Source organism: Balaenoptera physalus (assembly GCF_965194825.1).
Source record: "Balaenoptera physalus genome assembly, chromosome: 8".
In the NCBI taxonomy this organism is placed as follows: domain Eukaryota; kingdom Metazoa; phylum Chordata; class Mammalia; order Artiodactyla; family Balaenopteridae; genus Balaenoptera; species Balaenoptera physalus.
In genome coordinates this window covers 106,649,552-106,672,197 of record NC_138887.1, presented here as the reverse complement: position 1 = coordinate 106,672,197, position 22,646 = coordinate 106,649,552, and the positions used below count along the sequence as shown (strand labels likewise).

The 22,646-nt window shown below is 47.4% G+C and overlaps 1 protein-coding gene and 1 long non-coding RNA gene across 8 annotated transcripts in view; one reads left to right on the top strand and one right to left on the bottom strand.

The window, feature by feature from the left end:
• Window positions 1–22,646, bottom strand: part of LOC309666073 — a 37,690-nt gene that overhangs the window by 2,603 nt on the left and 12,441 nt on the right. For 2 of the 7 annotated variants that reach the window (XR_014266865.1, XR_014266866.1), the window contains exon 5: window positions 6,774–16,595. This is a non-coding gene — a long non-coding RNA (uncharacterized lncRNA). Of the gene's footprint in view, window positions 1–4,948; window positions 5,056–6,773; window positions 16,596–22,646 lie in introns of all 7 variants that reach the window. The other 5 variants (XR_014266869.1, XR_014266863.1, XR_014266864.1 and 2 more) reach the window with 5 other exon arrangements.
• SLC13A4 (solute carrier family 13 member 4) overlaps window positions 1,423–22,646 on the top strand; it is a 39,815-nt gene continuing 18,591 nt past the window's right edge. Inside the window, exons 1-5 of the mRNA XM_082473009.1 lie at window positions 1,423–1,642; window positions 6,756–6,884; window positions 18,750–18,886; window positions 20,788–20,960; window positions 21,403–21,457. Of these exons, the coding sequence (XP_082329135.1) occupies window positions 1,544–1,642; window positions 6,756–6,884; window positions 18,750–18,886; window positions 20,788–20,960; window positions 21,403–21,457 (593 nt within the window). The 5' untranslated portion in view covers window positions 1,423–1,543. The remainder of the gene's footprint in view (window positions 1,643–6,755; window positions 6,885–18,749; window positions 18,887–20,787; window positions 20,961–21,402; window positions 21,458–22,646) is intronic.

The window sequence follows — 22,646 nt, the reverse complement described above, 5'->3', positions numbered from 1 at the left end:
TTCTTCCTTGCCCCATATCCACATGACTTTTCAGAGAAAAGAGAATGCTTCTCCTGAACTGTATAAACAGCAGAAATTCCAGCGTCCAAGGGCTGCAAAGGCCCTATTCCTGAACCCATCAATTTTTTTCCTGCCCTCCCATCTCCTCCTTGCACACCAGCCAAAGGAAGCCTCCTGCTTCTTTTTTGATAAAGAGCCTCAGAGAGGGACATTGGAACACCTACTCCAGCCAGAAAGACCACAGATGTCTGGGCTCCAAGGGCCTCTGAAATGAGACTGGTATCTAGATTTTTCCAGAGAGGCAGTACCCTTCCCATTCTCCCTAAAAGGGTCTGTGGTCTTTCTGAGAGGCTAACATCCTCTGTTGACTCAGATGCTTTGTATTCACCCGGGTGCTGAAGCAAACAACCTTTGTCACCAGGGAAATCTAAAAGACTTAATATTCTATACTCTGGGGTAAATTTCTCCAGGATTAATATTTCATTTTCTCCCTGCCACCAGACATTTCATCTTCCTAAGGACTAGGTCAGCAAGTAGCCCTCCCAGAGAAAACTCAGGGTCCTATGCTTTGCAGCGTTAAAGCAGTGCTTGAGGAAGTGGGATTATGTTTACGGTGATGGTCATCACTCCAGCCCCTAGGATGTTTGAGAAACAAAAATAAGCTTTGCAAATTGCTTAGGTTCTGCAGAATCAGCAGGCCCCTGCTGGGACCAATCCAGAACTGCCTTTGGAAGAGATACTGACTCATTCTTTCCGACGTGCTGATTGGCTGTGAGGAATGGGCGTGGCTACTGCCTCTGTCCTGCGTCCCATAGGTGAAGGAAAGTTAAGGTGGGCCTCCAGCAGGAGTTTGTCCCGTGACAAAAAGGAATGTCTTGGGCACTTTTTTTTTCTGCTTTGGAGGCCCAGGCTCAAGGCAAATTATAATGGGAAACCAATTAGAAGGAAAGCAATTTGAACAGAGTTAAGGTGCCAGGTCCTGGGAGAAGAGACCAGCCCTATTTGAAGTCTCCATGGTCTGCTGACAAACTCGGGGGTTTGTTTTAAGGGAAGCGGGGGGGACTAGATTTTTTTAAGGAAAGGGGGTACAGCCAGCACAGGTAGAAAGCGAAAGTGGTACTGCCCAAAACAGGCCATCAGAGAGAGGATAAATGATGGAGGGCGCAATAGACGGCAGCCAGACAGCTGCAGCAGAGGTGTAATCTTGATTGATTAAGGGGGCTTTTGCTGAGCTTTAGAATGAAGTTACTCCATTACTGATCAAGCAAAGAGAGAGCCATTATGCCCCCGTTTATCATCCTTTCCCGCTTCCTTTTTGCTGGGCATAAAACTATGCTCACCAATCCCACCTAAAACCGAAGGCGAGGAGGCCGGCCTTTGTTGCCAACAGGGGTTCTACCTGCCCTCCTGTTCTGCTCTTAAGACGAAAGAGGACTCTTGGAAGCCAAGAAAGGTTAAAGGAGTGTTTCTGGAGGGAGGCGGGCGTCGCCAGCAGCGCAGGCACTTGGCTGGCGCGGGCTCCTCCGAGGGGAGGAGGTCCAGGATGGGCTTGCTGAAGGGCCTCCTCCGAGCCAGGAAGCTGCTGCTCGTCGTCTTCGTGCCTCTCCTGCTGCTGCCTCTGCCCATGCTCCACCCCAGCAGCGTGAGTACCAGCCGGTCCCCTCCTGGGGCCAGGGGGTCAGGGGGGAGGTCAGAGGGGAGGCCGGTGGAGGGAGCGCGGTGCTGGTGCAGCGCCTCAGCGTTCTTCTGTTGGTGTAAAGAAATGGAAATGCTCTCCTGGAGGAGGCTAACATACTTTCTGCCTAAAAACTGCCATTTTCATCCCTTCACCCCGTTCCCAGTCCCCCAGCCCCACGGCCCCTGGCCAGGAGTGAGATAAGAGGAAGGGCGATGGCTGGAGTGGCCGATCTGTGTGACACAGAGCAGTGGGCCAGCCTGCTCAGGGGCAGGGGCCAGGCGGACACCCGGTAAAGAGAAGGGCGCTCTGGAGAGCCGGTATTTGCCAGGAGTCAACATGTGACCATCCATATGGGAGAGCAACTGGACCTGCAGGAAGACCTCCCAGTAGAGGAGGAGGATGGGGGAGGGAGGGGACCGTGGACCCCGGCCTGAGGTTCCCTGCGGTGGGGTCCCCGGCCAGGCTCTTGGGCATCTAGCCAGGGTCTGTGGGTGACCACGGTGGGCTCTGGTAACCAGGATTTGAAACTCTTAATCTCTCAAGTTCCTTCCGAACTTTGCGCAGCTTGGCAGCCTGCCCTGGTCCCATGCATATGGCCCTTTGATTATTTGTATCCTCTGTGTTTTCTTCTCTGTGCTCTTGAAGGAGAGACAGCAAATGACTTGATAAAAAAGAATAAGAGCCCCCAACTCTAGACTGTGGCCCAATTTTTTGTCCAGGTTTGTGTGAGCAGAAGAGCCTGAGCTCTGGCTCTGCTTCTGAGACCGTCATCTGCCTTCCTTGCCTTCCTCCGGCTCCTTTTCTCCTTCCTCCCCCCTCCTCTCCCCCTCCCCCTTTCCCTTCTCCTCCCCTTCCTCTCCCTCCTCCCCTCCCTCCTCCTCCCGGTGGCTTTACCCCTTCCCCTAGCTGGCACTACCCTTGAGACTTTAGGAAAAATAAGCTAAGAAAGGTTAATCTTGTTTGTGGGAGGGGAAGGGTGTCTTCCACTTAGCTCCCAGAGTAACTTCATAACCAAGATTAAATTATACAGTTAAAGGGGATTAGAATGGTTTCTTAAAAACAAACTAGTTTAAATCTTTAGTAGAATAAAAACTCAGAGCACCAGGGAGCTGCTGATGGAAACCGGGCTGGGATTAGCAGACAGTGATTGGTGCTGAAAGTTTGCCCGGCGTATACACTAGTCCATTTCCTTTGTCCCAATAGGTTGATTTTCTTTTCTTTTCATGTTTTTGTTTTGTTTTGTTTTACTCAATGTCAGACAGGTTAAGGGAATGCCAACCAAGTGGCACCTGCTCTTCTCACTAGCAGCATCAGGCACCCCCCGTGTCCCCTGAGTCAGCCCCATCTCTGGGGACCATGACTCCAGGGGGTAGTGCTGCCATTTAATTCTGGGAGCCTGTCTTGGAGCTTCTCAGTTACCAATGACTAGTGAGAAGTATCCACATGAAGAAGAAAACAAAATAACAAATTATTGAAGTAGACAAAAAAAAATCTATAAATGTGACAGAAGAGGGATGTTGTGGAAAAAAAAAAAAAGAGGAGAGACAAGGAAGGAAAGGTAAGCCTCTGCTCTGTTGGGGGTCTATAAAAATTTTTGAATAGGTTTTTAAAGATGGACTCACTGAGACGAAGAGACATTGCCCTTCCTTGACCTAGCCCCTTCTGTCCAACTGAGTTTCACCTTAAGGCAGGGTTTCTCAACAGCCACACTAGTGACATTTGGGGGTGGGGGGGGATAGTTCTCTGTCGTGAGGGGAGGGCCGTGCTGTGCTGTGCATTGCAGGACGTTTAGCTGCATCCCTGGTCTCTACCCATCAGGTGCCAGCAGCACACAGGCACCCCCCGCAATTGTGACAGCCAAAAATGCTTCCAGATATTACCAAATATTCCCTGGGGGGCAAAATTGGCTCTAGTTGAGAACCAGTGCCTTAAGAAAAGAGAAATATGCTACCTCAGAGCTCCCCAGTCTGTGCTCACGGGATAGCCCTCGGGACAGCCAGCTAGATGGAGCCCGGGTGGCCAAAGGCCTCGGACCCGGATCCAGCCTGCTCACCACTCGCCCCAGCGTGCCCTGCAAAGATGATTCCTCCGTGTGTCACCGCGTCAGTAAGACGCTGCCCTTCTTCCTCTGCAATGACGCAGAAGCACCTTGAGGTCACAGTAGGCACAAACCACCACGGGGACTGGCTCTCATCTATTCGGCCCCCTTGCGTCACACTTAGATTCTGATATTTAATCCTTAAGATCCCTAAATAGCCTTGTTTGCTCTGGGCTGGAACTGAGAGAAGTGATCTGGGCAAGAGCTCCTGGTCTGCAGTTCTGATGGTTCTTCAAAGTGACAAGCTGCAGCTGCATTTTAGGAAGGATTAGTATGACCTCCCCTTTTTTCCTGCCCAGCTCTCTAAAGCCAGGGGCCCAGACTTGATTTCCCATATACAGAAGAGGAGGGTCAAGAGGGGGGCATCTGTAACTAAGCCCAGCTTCAGCATCCCGGTGGGATAAAAGTTACACCCAACTTCCAGGATAAATTTTCAAAAGACCTTCCATTTATGACACCAAATTACGTGACCTCAAGCTCCTTCCAGTGGAGTCTGAATGGTATTTCATCGGGGTGGTCGGATTGTAGGGAAAGAAGCAGATGCAAACATCAGTTAGTAGTAGGGTCAGGAAGCATCCACTGTGGGGAAATGCCACTTCTGAACTCGCTCCTTTATTTGTCAACAGGAGCAAAAAAGAACTGACAACACTATCCCTTAAAGGCACTGCCCAAGTATGCACCAATCCCTACATTCCTGCTGACCAGTGGCAGTGATAAGAGGCTGTGGGTTTCTAGAATATTTTCTCCAGTAGATAAGAGAGACCTGTTAGCCAGCAGAGGAGCCCAGTTCAGTTCACCAACACTGATTGAGCTACCTGCCAGACCTCGGCCAGATGCAGGAACACAGGATCCTGTAAACAAACTTCCCAGAGTATTCTGGGTTATCTGATTATAAGCTTCCCTACTGAATTTTGAGACAGTTGAGAAGAGGCAAAAGGAAGTTTATGTAAATTCCATGGGTGTACTGAGTGCGAAATAGATGGAAAGGCCATCTGAAGGTGGTCTCTTGGCCATTCTTCTAATGAAAGTTAGAAAGCTCTAAGGAAAGTTCAGATAAAAATGATGGCAGTTTATCCTGTTCTTAATACTGCTGGATGAAGGTGGCTTGGTGACTTCCTCCAGTAACTTATTCTAATTCCTAACAATAAAAAAATTACAATCAAAAAGTTTACCTTGGCTTACCCAAATTCTCCTAATTCAAACCAAAACGATGCATGGTAGAAGGAAATAGCTCTTGCTCTCTCTCTCTCTCCTTTCTCTCCTTCCTTCACTCCTGGACCTGTAATGACCAAGCCAAGAAAGACTGAAGGTTCTTTGTAAGGAATAAGGGCTTCTCAGTGAGGGAAAGACATTCTATCTCCTTTTCTTCAACTAGAAACAACACCTGCCATTCTGTCTCTTTCCCAGGAAGGAGATGGGAATAAGTGAGCTCAAGTGTGCTGAAGGGCTTTGAACTCCTTTAGGTATTTTTATTTCTGCAGTAAAGGGAGCATTTCTCTAAATTGCATTCTTTTTCAAATGGAGCCCTTTCCCCCCCCAAGTATTGGTTCTGTTGTCTTATCAGCACTTCCAAAAGCTTTAACTTCTCTCTGATCTTTTGGCCCCAGAGGAAATCTCAGTGGGAGCTACAGTCAACAATTGTTGTGCCCAATTCCCATTTCTCAACCCCCAACCCCATAATCCATGCATATCAGGAGGGAACAAAGTTCCAGCCAGCCAGGCTGGGTTAATCACTCCTGACACCCCTCACTGATCGTGGCGACCTTTTGTAACTTTTGTGTAAGAGTTTGAGGACGCTTGTTCTGAACCCAAGGGAGAGATAAACAGAACAAGATTTGTCAGGTTCCTTGATCACCAGCCAGCCTCAGGGCAGGTCAGACCTGAGCCCAGTGGGTTTAGAACTAGGTATAAACGGAGGAGTCCACAGGCAGCTTGGATCTTCTATTCAGTGGCCCTCCGGAGTCCATTGTTAAAACCCTTGGACAGTGACCTCTCCCAAGAGTAAGCCCGTGACCTTTCTCACCACCATTAATCAGCACCATTCGGGGCAACCAGGATTACTGGAGCTAAGGTTAAGGAGGACTGATTTTTTTAATAAGAATGTTGTACTTATTTATTCTGTGCACCCCACGGTTGTACAACCAGCAAAGGGAGTGGTCTGGGGAAAACCCTGGTAAATTTCCAGGCCTTCCCTTCCAGATAGACAGCACTCTTACTCTCTTTGTCAGAAGGAAGCTTCCATGTGCATCAGGCAGTGGCGTGTCCCAGACACTGGTTAGGGCACTGGTTCTCAACAAGGGGTGATTGCCCCCGCTCCCCCCGCCGCCAACGGACATCTGGCAACGTCTAGAGACGTTTTTGGTTGTCACAGTTGGGGAGGTGCTACAGACGTCCAGTGGGTAGAGGCCAGGGATGCTGCTGAACATTTTACAGTGCACAGGACAGCTCTGCCCACCAACCCGGCAAGGAGTGATCCCGCCCCAAACGGGCCAGTTTCAGAACTCACATGTGAATCAATTACACAAATTAATCCCCACCTTCAGCTACCCCAAGAACCTCTAGTATCTGATCAACTTGACACCAAAATATCCTGCCTAGACCAAGTGAAAACTGTGAACTCCACCTTTATAGTATATGATCTGGACACCGCAGTTAATTTCAGTCCCTACCCTGCTCAGTTTCAGGAACCAACCGAGCTGTGATAGCATAACAGTCTGGTGGCCACCCTGTTGCAAACCAATGCAAGCCACGTGCCAGGCATCAGTCGCCCCAAGGAACAGCCATAACTTCACCCACCAAAATACGATGGCATGTATCCACCAAACTTCTCTGCCACGTCCACCTTTGCACCTCCCAGAGCTGTGTTCCAGTGCCCATGTTTGAGTCCGTGTGCCTCCTGCCTGTGCCCTGGGTCTCTTTTGGATCCTCGGTGGCAGTGGCTGTCCCTGTGACTAACCACCCACTTTCCTCCCCTTCCAGGAGGCTGCGTGTGCTTACGTGTTGATCGTGACTGCTGTGTACTGGGTGTCCGAGGCGGTGCCTCTTGGAGCTGCAGCCCTGGTGCCTGCCTTCCTCTACCCGTTCTTCGGAGTCCTGCGATCCAGCGAGGTTAGACCATTAGTGGCCCCCTGCTCGGTCCCTGCTGGGCCAGTGAAAGAGGGCTCAAGGTGAAGGGAGATTCACAAAGCAGTTGAGGAGGGGGCTTCTTTCACCCTCTGGAACAACCCATTAGCACTAAGCCTTTGCACCTGCTGTTCTGGACCCTGAGCTCCTTTCCTTCAACCCATGACCTTCATCTCCGTCAAACTGCCTCTTTCAGGAAGCCGTTTGGTTAATCACATCCAATTGTTCCTTCAGCCTGAAACCCTTGAGGAACTGTATGATTGGCACATTCAACCAGACTGCTGTTCCTCTTTCTCTGTCTTCTGATTGTCCATTTAGACTCTAAGCACTCAAAGGCAGGAATCAGGCCTCCCAGGTCCTTGGAATCTCATGATGAAGCTGAGCCCGTATGGAGTAGGTGCTCAATAAATGCTTGCCGACAGAGAGACTTACCATGTTTCCCTGAGTCCTGACAATGTCTTCACTTTCTCTAAAAAACATTTCTGTCCCTTCTTCCCCAACTCAAGATTACTGCATATTCTTTCCTTGACTGCTGTCTACCTAGAATCTGTCCTCTGTTCACTCTCTCTCTCTATGGCATTCTTAAAATTCTAACAGAAATTGTCAACAGGAAGCCCAGGGTGGTGCCAGTGCAAACAGTTAAGCCTACCACAAATAGGAAAGAAGAAAATCACAGCCAGAAACCTGGAGCAAGATGAAGAATGGTCTTCATTCATTAACACCTGATTCCATTTGGATTATCTCCTTATAGCACCTGGTCTCCGCTTAGGGTTTCTGAAGGAGATTGAATGGTAGAGGTTAGTTAAGGACAGAGGCACAGAAGAAAGAGGAAAGGGAACTAATGTTTGAATTCCTACTAAGAATCAGGCACTACACCAGAAGTGCTGTATTAGTTAATACTCCCGAGATGTCTACAAGGTAGATATTAATATTTCCATTCTACAGATGAGGAAAGAGGTTCACAGAGTTAAGAAACTTACCCAAGATCACATAGTAGGAAACAGCAGAATTGGATTCAAACTCATACCTGTCAGATTTCAAAGTCTATGCACTTGCTTACTGTACCATAAGAAAAACACTCCATAATGTATCATGTAGCTTCATGGTGAGTTAATACTAAGAACTGTACATCTCTTCACCTGTGTGATGTGAGGAAGGAATAATGAACCTGGGTCCATGGGATGCCTTAACCATGGATAACAGAATTATCTTTAAAGTCCAGAGATAAAAATTAGTCCGTCCCCTAATTGCTGTACTTGACTACAAACAAGTTGTCCTTCTACTGCATGGACTCAACTGGCTGGTTTTTGTTTGTTTGTTTTGGTTTGGGGCAGTTTGGTTTGGAGGCTGTTGGTACATTAGTTTGTTTCTTGGCACTTAGTAATCATAATAGCCTCAGACTCTCCAAAAAGGATAGCATCCCCAAAACCCTCAGCAGTGCTTTTATTCCTGGAGATGGGTCCAACACCAATATCCTGGGGACCCCCATAAAAGCTAGCCTGGGACCTGAAGCGCCAGGCAGTCACTCCAATTATCCCCCTTCCTTTGTCGAAAAAGAGCAAGTAGTTTGGGTCTGTGTGCATGCCTAAAAGAACAAGCACCAATATTACTTTTCTTAAGAGAAACATAAATGAACTTGTCCTGCAGATTTCTCTTTAAAATTGTGAAAGCGAAAGCCAATGAGTCGGGAGGTGAAAGTAGAGAGCAGAGGAAGAAATGAAGTTATAGAAAGAATTGAAACTTAAGTAACATTTTTAAAGTGAGCTAACTATTCATTAAAAGACTAATATCTTTGTATTTCACTACAGGCAGTCCAAAAGCCAACAGTATGCCTTAGTCTTAAAGTAGATGATGTCTCTATTTCCCCAAGGGCCTCCTGCAGCGGAATCTTATAGACAGGTGGGCCAATCAGCCCCTCCGCACACTAGGGATGTTGCTAGGCAACAGTTCATCCTAGGGCCTGCCCATCTGCACAGCCAGGAAGGCTCAACCTATAAGGAGTCTAGGGAGGCAGTTGTTTTCAAAGGCAACAGGACTTTGTAAGGAGAAAAAGAAGACTTTCCGGGGAGAGATCGGGTGTTGCTATTGCTGGGGCTGGAGGTGGAAAACACTGGAGAAGCCAGGGGCCAATTTTATCATTTGAGGTGAAAAACCCTACCCCGTCTGTCTGATAAAGTGGCTTTGGCTGGTGATATTTAACAGCTGAGCTCCAGAGAGCAGTTTAAGGCCAAATATAATCTGTTTAGCGAGCCTTTTAAACTCAGACTAAAGGACATGCCGCTCGGGTAGAGGACATGGGTTATAGCCCTTTGTGAGCCAGTTGACTTTGCAGACAGAGAAAGTATCTATTCCGCAGCCACCGACTTCCCCCCCACACCAGCATGTGCCATGGCTCCCTGGGAAAAGCTAGGCCGGGGGTCTGCAGGAGCCCCCTACTCCAGACAAATCATCCACTTGTCACTCCCCAAACCCACCTTGTGCTTGCCCAGCCCCTTGCCGGGACTCAGGCCATTCTTCCACTTTGGAAAGTTCTCTCTAATTCCTTCAGCTTTTAAGATCCTACCCAATTACCCTGTTGGTTGAAGCCTTTCCAAAAACCTCAGCTAAAAGTGTTGTTCCCATCCCTTGGAGCCCCCTGATACCTTTGTCCTTTAAACGGTACATGAGATACATCAGATATACACTTGCTGGGGACACGTCCTCTCTCCACCCAGATTTCACACCCTCTAGGATTTACGATGTCTTACGCATACGGGCTATTCTTGCACTAGCCCTTAGTTCACGTTTCTTGATTGCAATGTTTCTTGATGGTGTGTCAGTAGTGTACTCTCCATATGAAGGAAAGCATGTGAATAGGATCAGTGTGACCCTGAATCTGTGGCTTTTGTCCCTCAGGTTATTCAGTCAACATTCAGAATAATATTTTGAGTGCTGTACCCACCATGTGCAATACAATATGGGATGTTACAGATACCTTGCAGGTGACAAAAATGAAAAAAAATATCATTTCTGGGACTTCCCTGGTGGTCCAGTGGTTAAGACTCTGTGCTCCGAATGCAGGGGGCACGGGTTCAATTCCTGGTCTGGGAACTAAGATCCCACATGCTGTGTCGTGCAGCCAAAAAAAAGAAAAAAAATTTTTTTTAAATATATCATTTCTGCACTCTTGAATCTCATAGCTAATGCTTTGGGTTCCCCCTGGGGCTGGATGTGTGCATATAAATGGTTAAATTTTACAGCGATGAATTGTCAGTCTGCAGGATTTTAAGAGTTCACTGTGTGCAAAGCTTAGACTGTCTTCTATCAGCCGAACTCAGGTGCTGAAAAGAGATAGAAAATGGTCAAAATGGCTCCTGACCTTGAGAAGTTTCTACTCTAGCAGGGAGAAAGTATAAACCACATGGAATAACACAGAAGACCCTATGCAGTAATGCCTCTTTTTCTGGCTTTGCAGACCCCAATTTACACAATTTCACGTGAGGGAATGTTCTATATAAATGAAATTTACCCTGTCGAGTGCCCAAACTTTATACTGACCACTTTTTGACTGAGGTCTTTCCACAAAGCTTTATAATTTCCCTGGTCTTTTAAACAAATGTTGCTGAACATAAATTAACTTTTTCTTTGGAGCCTTCGATATTTCCAGGGATAACCATTTCTCAATCAGAGAAATGTGGGCTGGGTGATAGCACAGTTGAGTAACTTGAGTGCTGGTTGAATAGCTGAACCAAAAGAATCTGAGTAACATGTTGGGGTCGCGCTGGAGAGAGAGCACAAATGAAAATAAGAAAGGCACGTTATCGGATTGCAGATGACTCAAAGCTAGATGGACCAGCTACTGTACAGTGACAGAATCCATGCTGCCAGGAAGAGACAACGGACTGGAAGGGAAGTCCAGGCAAAAGGAAGCTTAATAAGGATAAATGTTAGCAGTTTGTGTGAAAAAGATCTTTCAGCTGAGCATAGACTCAGTGCGAGTCGGCTCTCTGTCCAGGGTGGCCGCCAAAATGCCAAGGCTTTACCACATGTCAGGCGCAATGGGAGGTCCTTTACATGCACTGTATCTTCTTAATCCTCTGGGAAGTGGCTATTATTTTTATCTTTGTTTTACAGAGGAGGAAACTGAAGTTAAGAGAGGTTAAGTAACTTACTCAAGGTGATACAGCTAGTAAGTAGTAGAGCCAGGACTTGAAGCCAGAATTGCCTGACCCCAGAACTTTCACCCTTAACTGCTAGCCAGTATGTACTGAAATCTGCTCAATTAATAAACGTATGTGTTCAGAGCAGGAAATTCTGGATAAGGAGCTCATTCAGAGGCGGGTAGCCAAGATGTCTGAAATCTAGAAGCTAAGTCACGTGAGGAATGAAGAAAAGCCTCAAGAGGGGCATGATTTCTGGCTTGTACAGCTCAACATACCAGGCTCAAAGGGTCAAACCAGAACCAGAGTCAAAGCACCGTAAGGTAGATCCCCTCTCTGGCAGGGAAGACCCTGAAACGGGGGCCACACGTGGTCCTGGTGTTCCTGTCCCCAGAAGCACAAGCCAGATGACCACGTCAAGGATACTAGACGTAGACTCTGTGCCTTGGGAGAGGGGCTGGGCTCTAAGGCTCCCTTGACTTTAGGATTCGATCGGCTTGTAAGCATCCAGCTTCTTCTCCCCTCTGCTGGTGTACAGAGCTCAGTCCTGTATTTCCGGTTTGTTTTTAGGTCTGTTTTTTTGTTTTGCCTCCATTGTGACTCTCGTTACTGTCATCATATATGCCTTGAAAGTCCTCTAAGCCTTTCTACTGTGTTACCGTAGCTGGGGACAGTACCTGTGTCAATCAAGTGAGCTGAGATTCACTGTTTACAGGAGAATGGCATAGATGTGGGGACCAAGTGGCTCTCTGGGGAACTAAAGGGCATGGTTTGAACACTGGGACTTGTAAAGAGCCTCAGAGATGCCCAGGGTCAGGAACTACTTCTGGTAGTGATTACACCTGCCCTCTATCTACCCCCCAACACATGCACCCACGTGCGCACGCGCATGCAGACACGCTTCTTCTGCTGTCTCAGTGACCCTGCACTGCAGGCTTCTAGCAAGTCTAATTGAGATTCTAGCTCCTGCCAAGGCAAGAGAGGCAGCAAGGCAGCTCCAGCTGGAAAAACAAAACAGCCTCTACAGCCAAGTGATACTTGAGTCTGATGTCATGAAATCTGCTTCCCTGTTTGTTCCTCATCTTTCTGACCCACTGGATTCCTGACCAGCGCCTAGACCCTGACTTTCTGTGTGTAAACCTGGGGCCATTTCGTATAGCACTTTCCACTCTGCCTTTCTGGCCTCTACTCACTACAGAGGCTGACACCCCTACCTCCACCCGCCAGCCACACACACAGGCCTGTGAGGACACAGGCTGAGCATCTGTGCCCAGCTACCCAACCTCACCCACAGCCATCCAGACACAGCCCAGAGCTGAGCCCACACCCAGGCCATCCGTGGGCCCGATACCAGGAACCTACAGATCTTGCAGCCTTTTGAGGCCAAGCTAATGTTTCCATAGGAAGAGCTACAGGGGCAGATCATTGAGTCCTGAAGAGACTCGGGGCACCTTATGAGTCAGCATTTCCAGGCTCTGCAGGAGCTGGGCTGACTTCGGGTCAGGTCAGCACCCATCTGGGTCTCTCTGCTTTAGACGTCTCTAGGGTAGGGTTTACAAAGAATGTTTTTTAAGCAACAAAACCTTTCCTTTAAACTAAATCTTAGGAAAATCAATACATGAAACAGATGGAAGGGGAAGTCCTACTCTGATCAGGCAATGGGGGCCCAGAGCCCTGGCTGCCCGGGCCCTTCCCTCCCAATACCTCACGGCCACCCTGTTCCCGCAGCTGCCGCTGAAGTTGCAGAGGCAGTGAGTGGTTTGAAAACCTCCGTCCTCAGGGAATACAGACAGGTGGTTAGGAGGGTGTCTGAGCCCGCAGAGACTTACCAGCAGAAACAGCATTCCTGCCCCCAGGGAAAGGCGGAGAGGCAACCACGCTGGACTTGGCTGCATTGCCAGGGTGGTGGTTGCAATGGTGTAGTGAGGGGCTTCAGCTCTGATGGGGGTTTAGCTCAGCCCAGAGGGGGGCAAGCCCACGCATCCCATCCTGGGGTCACAGCAAAATTGTTCAGATGAACCAAAAGAGCCTCAAAATAGGTCCGTTTCCAGAGACCACCACTGGCCTCCTGAGGGAATGCCACATTCTTGCCACGTGAGAGGCACACCCACAGCAACTTGCAAGGAGAGCCTAGGTGTGTGCAGCCAGCAGCAGCGTGCCGATTGGCTGCGTTTCTGACGGGGCCCGTACAACGCCGCCAATGCCTGCGTCAGGACACATTCAGATCCACGCATTCTGCCCGTCTCTGGCTGCCACCGCCATGAGCAAGGACACTGGCAATGTGGAGAGGGTCAGGATCCAAGTTGGGAGTAGGGTAGAACCGAGTTTGAATCCAGTTTTCTCACTAACTAGTCTTGAGCAAGTTGTGCGTTGAATGAAATAAAAGTTGCAAGTTAAGTTTTATTTGGGGAACTTACTGAGGACTATGGCCTGGGAGATACCCTCTTAGGTAACTGAGGTACTGCTCCGAAGAGGTAAGGTAGGAGCCAGGAAATATATGAATGTTTTTTTCTGGAAAAGCATGTAGTCAGACATCAAAAGACCACTGCTAATCACAACAGACATCTCAAGTTAATGATTTTAGTGCTTTTCTATCTACGGGAAGAAGTAAGAATCTGGGGTCATTGAAATGATCCCTTAGATATGCATCTTAACTATTTAGGGCCAGTACCCAAAGTACAGAATGCTTCCTGTTTTTCTCCATCCTGAATTCCCCTCAGGGTGCACAACTGCAGTGGCTAATGGCTTGATCCTTATAGAACTGGAATGGAGGGCAACATTCTTTTCTTTACATGTGTAACCTCTCTAAACTGCCATTTTACTCATCTGGAAAATGAGAATAATAGGCACACCCACCTCATGGGGAGTTGTGAGGATGTTAGACCTACCTGAGGGACAGAGTGCCCATCACAGCACCCAGCTTATCTGCACGAATGATTCAATGGTCCATCTGTCTTCCTCCCTGACGATGGCCCGGTTCTTAGTGAGAAAAGCACTGAACTGAGATCAACATCCAGATTTCCATTCTCCTCAAACTTCTAGGATTAAAGCCACAACTCCCCTCACCTTCCCACTTAAAAAAAAAAAAAACTTTGTAAAAAAATTAAAACCTGACATATCCAGAGAGCAATAAAGAATTCCATGACCAAAGAGAGCAATGTTTTTAAAAGCTCATCACTAACAGATGTTACCTGCAATTTACTAACAGTGAACTGGTCCGTTAAAAGACTACATTGGTCAACACTTCTGTCCTTGTGCCTCTCAATCCAGGCTGGGTTAGAAAACTCTTGAGATGTACTCACCCTTCACTTAAGAAAGTTTGGGGGAATCTTTGTCTTTTAGGTCCACCTTGCTCCTTCTTACTTCATTTCTTTCTCTTATTCCCCCACGTGGTCATGCTGGCATACCTGATTCCTAACCCTCAATCTCATCTTGAAGCGTTTCACCTTTTCACTTCTTTAACAATAATAATGGACCATTACTGAGCACTTCCTATGTGCCAGGCCTGTCTTGCATCATGTTACTTAAGGCCCATACGGATTCAATGTATTGTGTATTACTACTTAAAAGGTTGAGATGATGGGGGAGCAGGGGTTCAGTATTTGGTCCAAGAACACACAACTCATCTGTGGGGAGCAAGCATTTGAACCCAGGTTGAGTTCTTACTTGCTATCCTCTGCTCCACCTTTTCAGAGTGGCCTCCTTGAGCCCATCTCATCTTAAACACAGTCCAGAAACATCTCTGCTCTCCAAACTTGGGGTTTTGGCACACTGAGAAAAACCACAGAGCAGAAAAGCAGTAAAGGCGATAACACTGCCAACGCAAATGTCACAAAATCCAGGCACTCTAGCCATGGGAGGAGCACTCGTTTTAGAATCTAATTTCTCTTTGCAAATAGTTCTAACAATTTTCATTATCTAGTTTCCCAACTCACAGAATATTAGTCTTGGAAATTAGATAGCGGGGAAATGAATGCTCATGGCAAGTATGAGGACGCAACACATTTTAGAAAACGATTAAAATAATCCTCAAGAATCCTGGAACTCCCAGAGGGGTTGTAAATAACCAAGGTTTTATCGTAAAGAAAAAAAAAAAATCAGTGGGCTAGAAAACTAACCAACAACACCATTGGACAAGATTTTATTTATTTTGCCTGGGCCCTCTCTGTATGCTAATGGCCTCAGACCAGGTCAGCCTTTGTGTGGAAAACGTAGTAACAGAAGAGCCACCAGGAACCCTGGCTGTCAACGTGGCGGGCCACGCTAGCTGGTTTGCATGTGTCATTTAATCTCCACAACAGCTTTACAGAAGATTGGGACTCATATAATCCTCATTTAGTTTTTTAGACGAGAGAAATGAAGCCCAGAGAGGTTGAGTAACTTGCCCAGCATACAGGCGAGTCACAGACTACACCCAGGCTACATCACCAAACACGTGGCATCGCTTACAAGGGGGCGGGAAGGACACGTGAACAGACCTGAGCACACCAAACACCAAATAAGAAAACATCACAGGGCCAATATCCCACTAAACCTGGGCCTGGGGCTCTCACTGGACCGGGCCCAGGTATTTGGGGCCAGTGTCAGGGCTGTGATTATGAATAAAGATGAGGGATGTGGGCTGGCCCGTGCTGTCTGGGGTACCCAGAACTTCCCCTGGAGTTGAATTAGACGAGTGGTTTCTACTTGGCCACCCTGAGTGGCATGTCGAATAGTAGCTTTAGATTCAGATGGGCCTGGATTGATATCCCAACTCCACCCCTCACACTGTGACCCTGGAAAACTTCCTTAACCTCTCTGAGTCTGTTTCCTCACCTTAAGCGAGAAAGTGAATGCAAAATACATTTCTGGCATGTAAAAGGCACTCTACCACATGTTGGTTCCTTTCTCCTCGCCCTTGAGAGGAACCCTGAGAAAGTAGCCCCACCTCTTGTGCAGGCTCTGAGCCCCCTAAAAGGCCATCACCAACTGGGGTCTATTAGGATATGTGCCAAAGAGGCAGAAAACTAAAATGTTGTCAGTCCGTCCCCTGGGAAAGTAACCCTGGTAGCACTGAGTCTTTAAAAGCTTCACAGAGAGCCATGAGTCATGGGGCCAGTGGGGGACCATCACCCAGGGGGACAATGGTGTCTCAGGTCTTCTGTGGGTTTCTCTCCTTGGTATACGGATGAAATTAAAACACCAATTCCACCACAAAGCTGCCTCTCAGCTGCCTAGGAACATGAGTGGGCAGTGAGGCAGGTCCTAGGCCCCCAGTTCAGCCAGCCCTCCCATCCCAGCAGTGCTTCCACCTCCCACTAGGGGGCAGCACCTCCACCCACCGTCAGGGCCCGAGGCTTTCCTGTCCCTCCCAGCACGGACTCTGCCCCGGAGTCACAAGCCCAACAGAGCTTCTCTGCCCGCCGGGAGCATCAGTGACAGTGTCCATGAGGACTGGGGTCGAGGACGAGGACTAGATTAACCACAAGCAGAGGGCTCTTTCCCCAGGAAACGGTCTCGGAGAGGAGAGATGATCCTTCTGTTGCACAGAACTCATCAACCAGACACAAGGAAATCTCTGTGGGGAAAAAGAGAGAAGGGAGAAATGGAGCAGGATACCTTTTGGGGGGCTCTTATCTTACCAAAGTGTTCCGTGCAGAGTTTAAAACTCAAATAATACTGAAAAGGTCACAATGAAAAAAAACAGCAGACTCCTTCCCCACCCCTCCCTCCACCAAATCCCAACTCCCCCGACCCAGAGTCAATAACTTAACTTTGTTAACTGCTTCTTCTGGTATTAAGCTCCACGGTCCGATATGATATTCTTATATTAATTCTTGAGTTATCACTTTTAGACATTATCAGTTGACTTCTGATTATAGCAGGTGAGGATTTTGTACTCTTCCATCACCCAATTCTCCTCCCTCTACCTTCCCAGTACAGGCATATAATTCAATAATCAAAGTTTAACAGTATGATTATATAAATTCTGTCTACTTCCAACACCGCAGATTTTACTATATTTGTATTTCCTTCCCTGTTCAGTTTTTATTTTTCTTGCAGTTAAAAATGTTCTTGTTTTCTCACTTTAAGAGGATTTCTAAGTTAGGAGTTAAACTTTTCTAATATCTTTTCCTCCCAATTTATATCATGGTTGCATTGTTGGGAACAACTCTCTTGTATGTGACAAGTATTTATTGAGCATCAACTTTTCCGTATTATCCTATTAGGTGCTAAGAGATACAGAAAGAAACATGGTCTTTGGCCTTTTGCAGCCTAGAATTCAGTTAAGAGACAAGAGAGATACGCATAAAAAAATAAACAGTACAAGCATGAAGCAACAGTTCAAGCATTGCCCTATGTGCTCTGTGATGTGTAGAGTTAATAGTACCCACAAGGAATGTTCTGGAGTCAGAGGCTAGAGTCACAAGGAAGGTTTTCTGGACGCCACCAGGCCTGAACTGGGCTTTGAAGTCTCATCAAAGTGGAGATAAGGAGAGAATGTTCCAAGAGAGGGACTCAACGAAGAGTTGGTCCTGGAGCCCAAACATAGGAAACATGTTTGAGCAGGACTAGGTCTCAATTTCCTCGTCATTAAAAAGCAAGAAGAAGAAGCTGGTAACTGGTGCTATGGTTGTGTGAGAGAAAACCCCTAATCTTAGGAAATAAACACTGAAGTATTTAGGGATAAAGGACCAAAATGTATATGACTTACCCTTAAGTGGTTCAGGAAAAGAAAAAAAAAAAACCTGTACAGACAGTGGATGGCTATTTCTTACACTATTATCATTTTGGAACCCTTTGGAACTTTGGAATTATTTGGAGTTAAAGAATTATTCAAATATAAAGTTTTTTTAAAGGTTTAAGGCAAGTTATAAAGACACCTTCAGGAACTCTGTCCTAAGGAAATAATCACATTTATATAAGGTTAACGATTTAAGCTGAAAATTATTCTTTGCTCCATTTGCAGCAAAGAAAGAAAAAAAGAAATCAACTTAAATATTCAACAAAAGGAAAACGGCTAAGTAAATTCTATGGTACTTCATGCTGCCATTAGCATGAATTTTTCCAATACATTTAAGTCTCATAAGAAAATGATCAGGGTACAATGTCAAATGAAAAAAAGAAGCAGGGTATAAACCAGTACAAACTGTATAAATCCAATTATGTATCTATACAGACATTAAAAAATTGAAGAAAATATACCACAGTACTAAGAGTAGTAGGATTAAGGGTAATTTTATCTTTAACTTTTCTATATTTTGAAGTTTTCCATAAGGAACATGTATTAACTTTCCAATAAAAAAATGAACATAATTTTCTAAAAAGCTAAAGAAAATGAGATTAGTTGACAAACCCAGGGTTATTTTCATAACTTTTAAGAATTAAGATAAAATTGTAAATATGTTTATTCTTTGAAATCGTACTCATATCGCAATTAGAATGGAGAAGAACATCTACCCTAGAGAGTTGCTGGCAGGATTAAATGAAATCTTTGTAAAGTGCTTAGCAGAGTGCCTGCCCAAGGTAGTATGTATGTATGTATGTATACATAAAATTTTTTTAATTTAAAATTATATATATATGTAATATACATATATACAACAACTGGGTATTTTAATAACCCTCATCTCCCTGCTCTTTGCTTGCTAGCCTCTGGTTGGGCGTGAGTTTAGTCGGGCGGGGGCTGGGCCCCGGGTCGGGTAGGGGTGACCCGAGCTGGCCTCTGCAGGTGGCGGCCGAGTACTTCAAGAACACCACGCTGCTGCTGGTGGGTGTCATCTGCGTGGCGGCGGCTGTGGAGAAGTGGAACCTGCACAAGCGCATCGCTCTGCGCATGGTCCTGATGGCCGGAGCCAAGCCGGGCATGTAAGTCACACTTAGTGCGTCCCCTCAGCTCCCAGTGGGCCCCCTGGACGGTCAGAGGGACGTCCACTTGAGGCTTTCTACCAGTGGGGATGGGAGGACAGCAGGGCCTCAAGGCTCCCATCTCCCCCTCCAGTGAGAGGGCCTGTGACCATGGAATGGAGACCTGAGTGGGTGAATTTGGTGTCCTCTGTTGGCACAATCTAAATAACCTGAGTAACCTAGACTGCCGGGGCAGCAGGTTACAAGATCTAAGGGGCTCATCTGGTAAAACAAGAGGGACCAACGTAAATTGTTTCCCAACCTTTTTCCCTTGCATCAGGGAACAGGCTGGATGAGGAAGTGGTGTCTTCTCCTCTGTCATTTAAGGAGGCATGGAGGTTTCCTCCCATCTACCCTGAGTTCTTGTTGTCATTGGTTTAGACCAGAGGCCTGTCAAATGTGGCATCTGACCCGGCATCTGCAGGGCACTGCAGGCCCTCAGCTGCTTCCTCTTTTCTCTCTGCTGTCGAGAAGGCCGCTCGGGGATGTGTAGGAAGGTCAGGATTGAACGTTTTGTATGAACTCACTCCCACTCTGTTGGATAACCCTGCCCTTATCTTCCCTTTGGAATATCGTCCTCATCTCCTAGTTTACAACTTTCTTGCAACACTTTTTATGTAAGCTGCCCTGACTCTCCTGGGAGTCCAACAGAACATAAATAAATAATATGGTATTAGTTTTCATCCCTAGTCATTAGATGAAGACACGTTATACTTAAAAAGATGTTCCTGTCTCCCACTTAACCACAGCCTAACTCAGAGCATAATCACTCAGTAATAACCTGAGGTGTTGTACTCCACACTCGACCTCCTAGACACAAAATGGCATTTCCCCACATCAAGTTGAGGCTCTGCGGCTCTTTGAAACCCCCGGGTACTATCGTCAAGAATTTTTATCCCATTGCGTTTCTACTCGTCTCTATTTACCGCACCCTCCAGCAAATTTCCACCCACCACGGGGCCCTCTGTTTGCCGGTGCATGTCCAGGGCAGACAAACTCATGTCTCCGTCAGCCTAAACAGAGACACCATCAGGGCTCTGGCACCTACCCGGTCATGATCCACAGGACAGCTGTGCTGGCCCCAAACTGTGCAAAGTCAATGATCCCACCTAGGGTGATCAACACGGGTAGTCTTTATGCTGGCTTCTCTTACGGAAATAAGAACTATATCTGTACAAACACACACTGCATGTTTTCAAAGTCAAGGAGAACTTGAGAGTTATATTTGTTAGCGTTTTCCTCCAAGTGTCAACTCATAGACACAGCCTTGAAAAAGTGCACACAGTGCAATGGGACACTGCTGGGCCGTTGGGGGCTATGCTTTCAGAGGTTGGTAGTGGGACAAGTAGTGGGCGGAACCGTAAGCTCTGTCCGTTAGTCTCCATTTGGTCGCTAATAACTGCGGTGACTTGGCTGCAAAGCAAGGAATGGGATGGTACTCGTAGGACTGCTGGCTGCAAGGGCCAAAAAGAGAATTCTTTTATACACAAAAAACACACATCATCACCAAGCTAATGTCCAGAGAGGAGAGCAATCAGGAAGTCCATGCCCTGTGACCCTACCACCAAAGCTATTCTTTGCTTAAGCAAGGGCTTTTCTTTTCTTTTTTTTTTTTTTTTTGGCTAAGGCCACTAGCCCACGAAGTGTGATGCATTCATTCAACACATCTTTATTTAATGTTTACTCTGTACCAAGCCCTGGGAGTACAAAGTTGAATGTATGACATAAAACCCCCATTTTCTGGATAAATGCCAGCACCAGCAGGCTTGCAGGAGGCCCCGAGGGAGCCGTGTGAGGGCGGAAGTTTCACCCGGGGAGGCAGGCATGCTGTGATGCACCCCCCGCGCCTCCCTGCCTTCCAGGCTGCTGCTCTGCTTCATGTGCTGCACCACGCTGCTGTCCATGTGGCTCTCCAACACGTCCACCACCGCCATGGTCATGCCCATCGTGGAGGCCGTGCTGCAGGAGCTGGTCAGGGCCGAGGAGGAGCAGCTCGTGGCCGGCAGCTCCAGCGCCGAAGAGGCCGAGCCCATCAGTACAGTTTGCTGGAGTTCATCTCCCCTTTGCTCCTCCACCCGAGTGTCACTGCACAGCTCTGCGCCCGCCCCCACCAACCCTCACCTGCGTCCTGCCTCTCGTCTCGCCTCTTCCCCTTCCTGGCCCTTTACCCCGTACCAGCCCTTGTAACCTGAAGCTTCCCTGTGACCCACATTCCCAGCTCTTCCTGCCCTACTTAGAGCAGCCACCTCTGCTCCTTTCCCCCAAACGCTCAAGGATTACAACAAGACCCCAGGCCTGTCCGTGTCGCTGAGTCCCACTATGCCTTCCGAGCGGAGGGAAGGGGAGTCGTCAGGCACCAGGCCCAGCAGGAGCCTTGATGCCTTTGTTTCCTCATCCAGCCCCAGCCCAGAGCCCTTGCCCTTCAGGGTCAGGTCCAGACTCCACATCTCACTTCCTGCTTTCCTTTGCTACCGTAGATCTCGATGTAAACAACAGCCAACCTTCCCTGGAACTCATCTTTGTCAATGAAGAGTGAGTATGACCGCCCTCCTCCCAGACAGAGCCTCTTTCAGCTGCACGGGCCAAGCTCACATCTTGCCACACCACCACCTCCCCCCGCCCCGATCTCCTCTCCATACCAGGGAACCGCTTGCCGAGATCCTGAGGGCAACTCCCTCAACCACCGGGTATTGCAGGGCTGAGGGAAGAGGGGAAAAGACTACACCGACTTTGAGGGAGTATGTGGACTCTCTATACATCTACCAAGTAGAATTTCAGCTAAATTGATGTCCCCCTTGGGAGAATAATATATTTAATCTACTAATGAAAAAAGGCTCACATTTTAGATGTCACTGGAGATTCTTAGAGAATCACAAAGTATTTTTTAGATATTAGATGTGGTCTTACTAGATTTGGTCTTATTAGATATGGCAAAGAAAAACTAGGTTGCAGGTAGGGGATTCAAGGACAGTTGGTGAGACAGCCACGTGCTGATGAAAAAAGAAGCTTTTAGAAAAGGAGAAATATCGTCTCAAACACCCACGTGAGGTAAATCCATTAACAGCTGATTTCTTTTGGAGATCTAGTATCCAAATGTGGTCTTCAAGGAATACTGGGATAAATAAGACATTTTGAAAGTCGGATTTGTACTAGAGCTCAGTTTTGCTATTTGCTCTTTTCATTAAAAAATGGAGAACTCACACTGAGTGAGACCAGCACGATGTGAAGGGACAGAGGCAGAAGGGTGCCATCAGCTTATCTTCCTCCCGTCACTGGCTCCAATCATAATATACTGGACTTTCCTCCCCAGCCTTGACCATATCTCAGGCAAATCCTATAGCTCTTCTGGTTCCTTGCAGATATTAGAATGATCTCGTCTTTAGATATTCAGCAGTCTAGTCCAGACTCATATCAAAACTTCAATCCCTCATCCGAAGCTTCTCCCCGCCTCCTCTCACGCTCTCACCCAACCCCCCTTCAGTCTGCAGGATAAGAGGTAGAAGTGAGCAGGGGAGACAGTTGACTTTTCTCTTACTCTTCCCCCACCCTCCTTCCTCTCCCCTCACCAACTCTCTGCGTCTGAATTCTCCAGGGTCAGGGCAGAGGCTGTAGGGAGCAGGAAAGATAAAGGGGCAAAGAGGGTCTTGGCTGGAGGTATTCTAGAGTGTGGTCAGTGCCCTGAGATTCAGGCAGCGACTCTTTTACACGTCGGGCACCTACC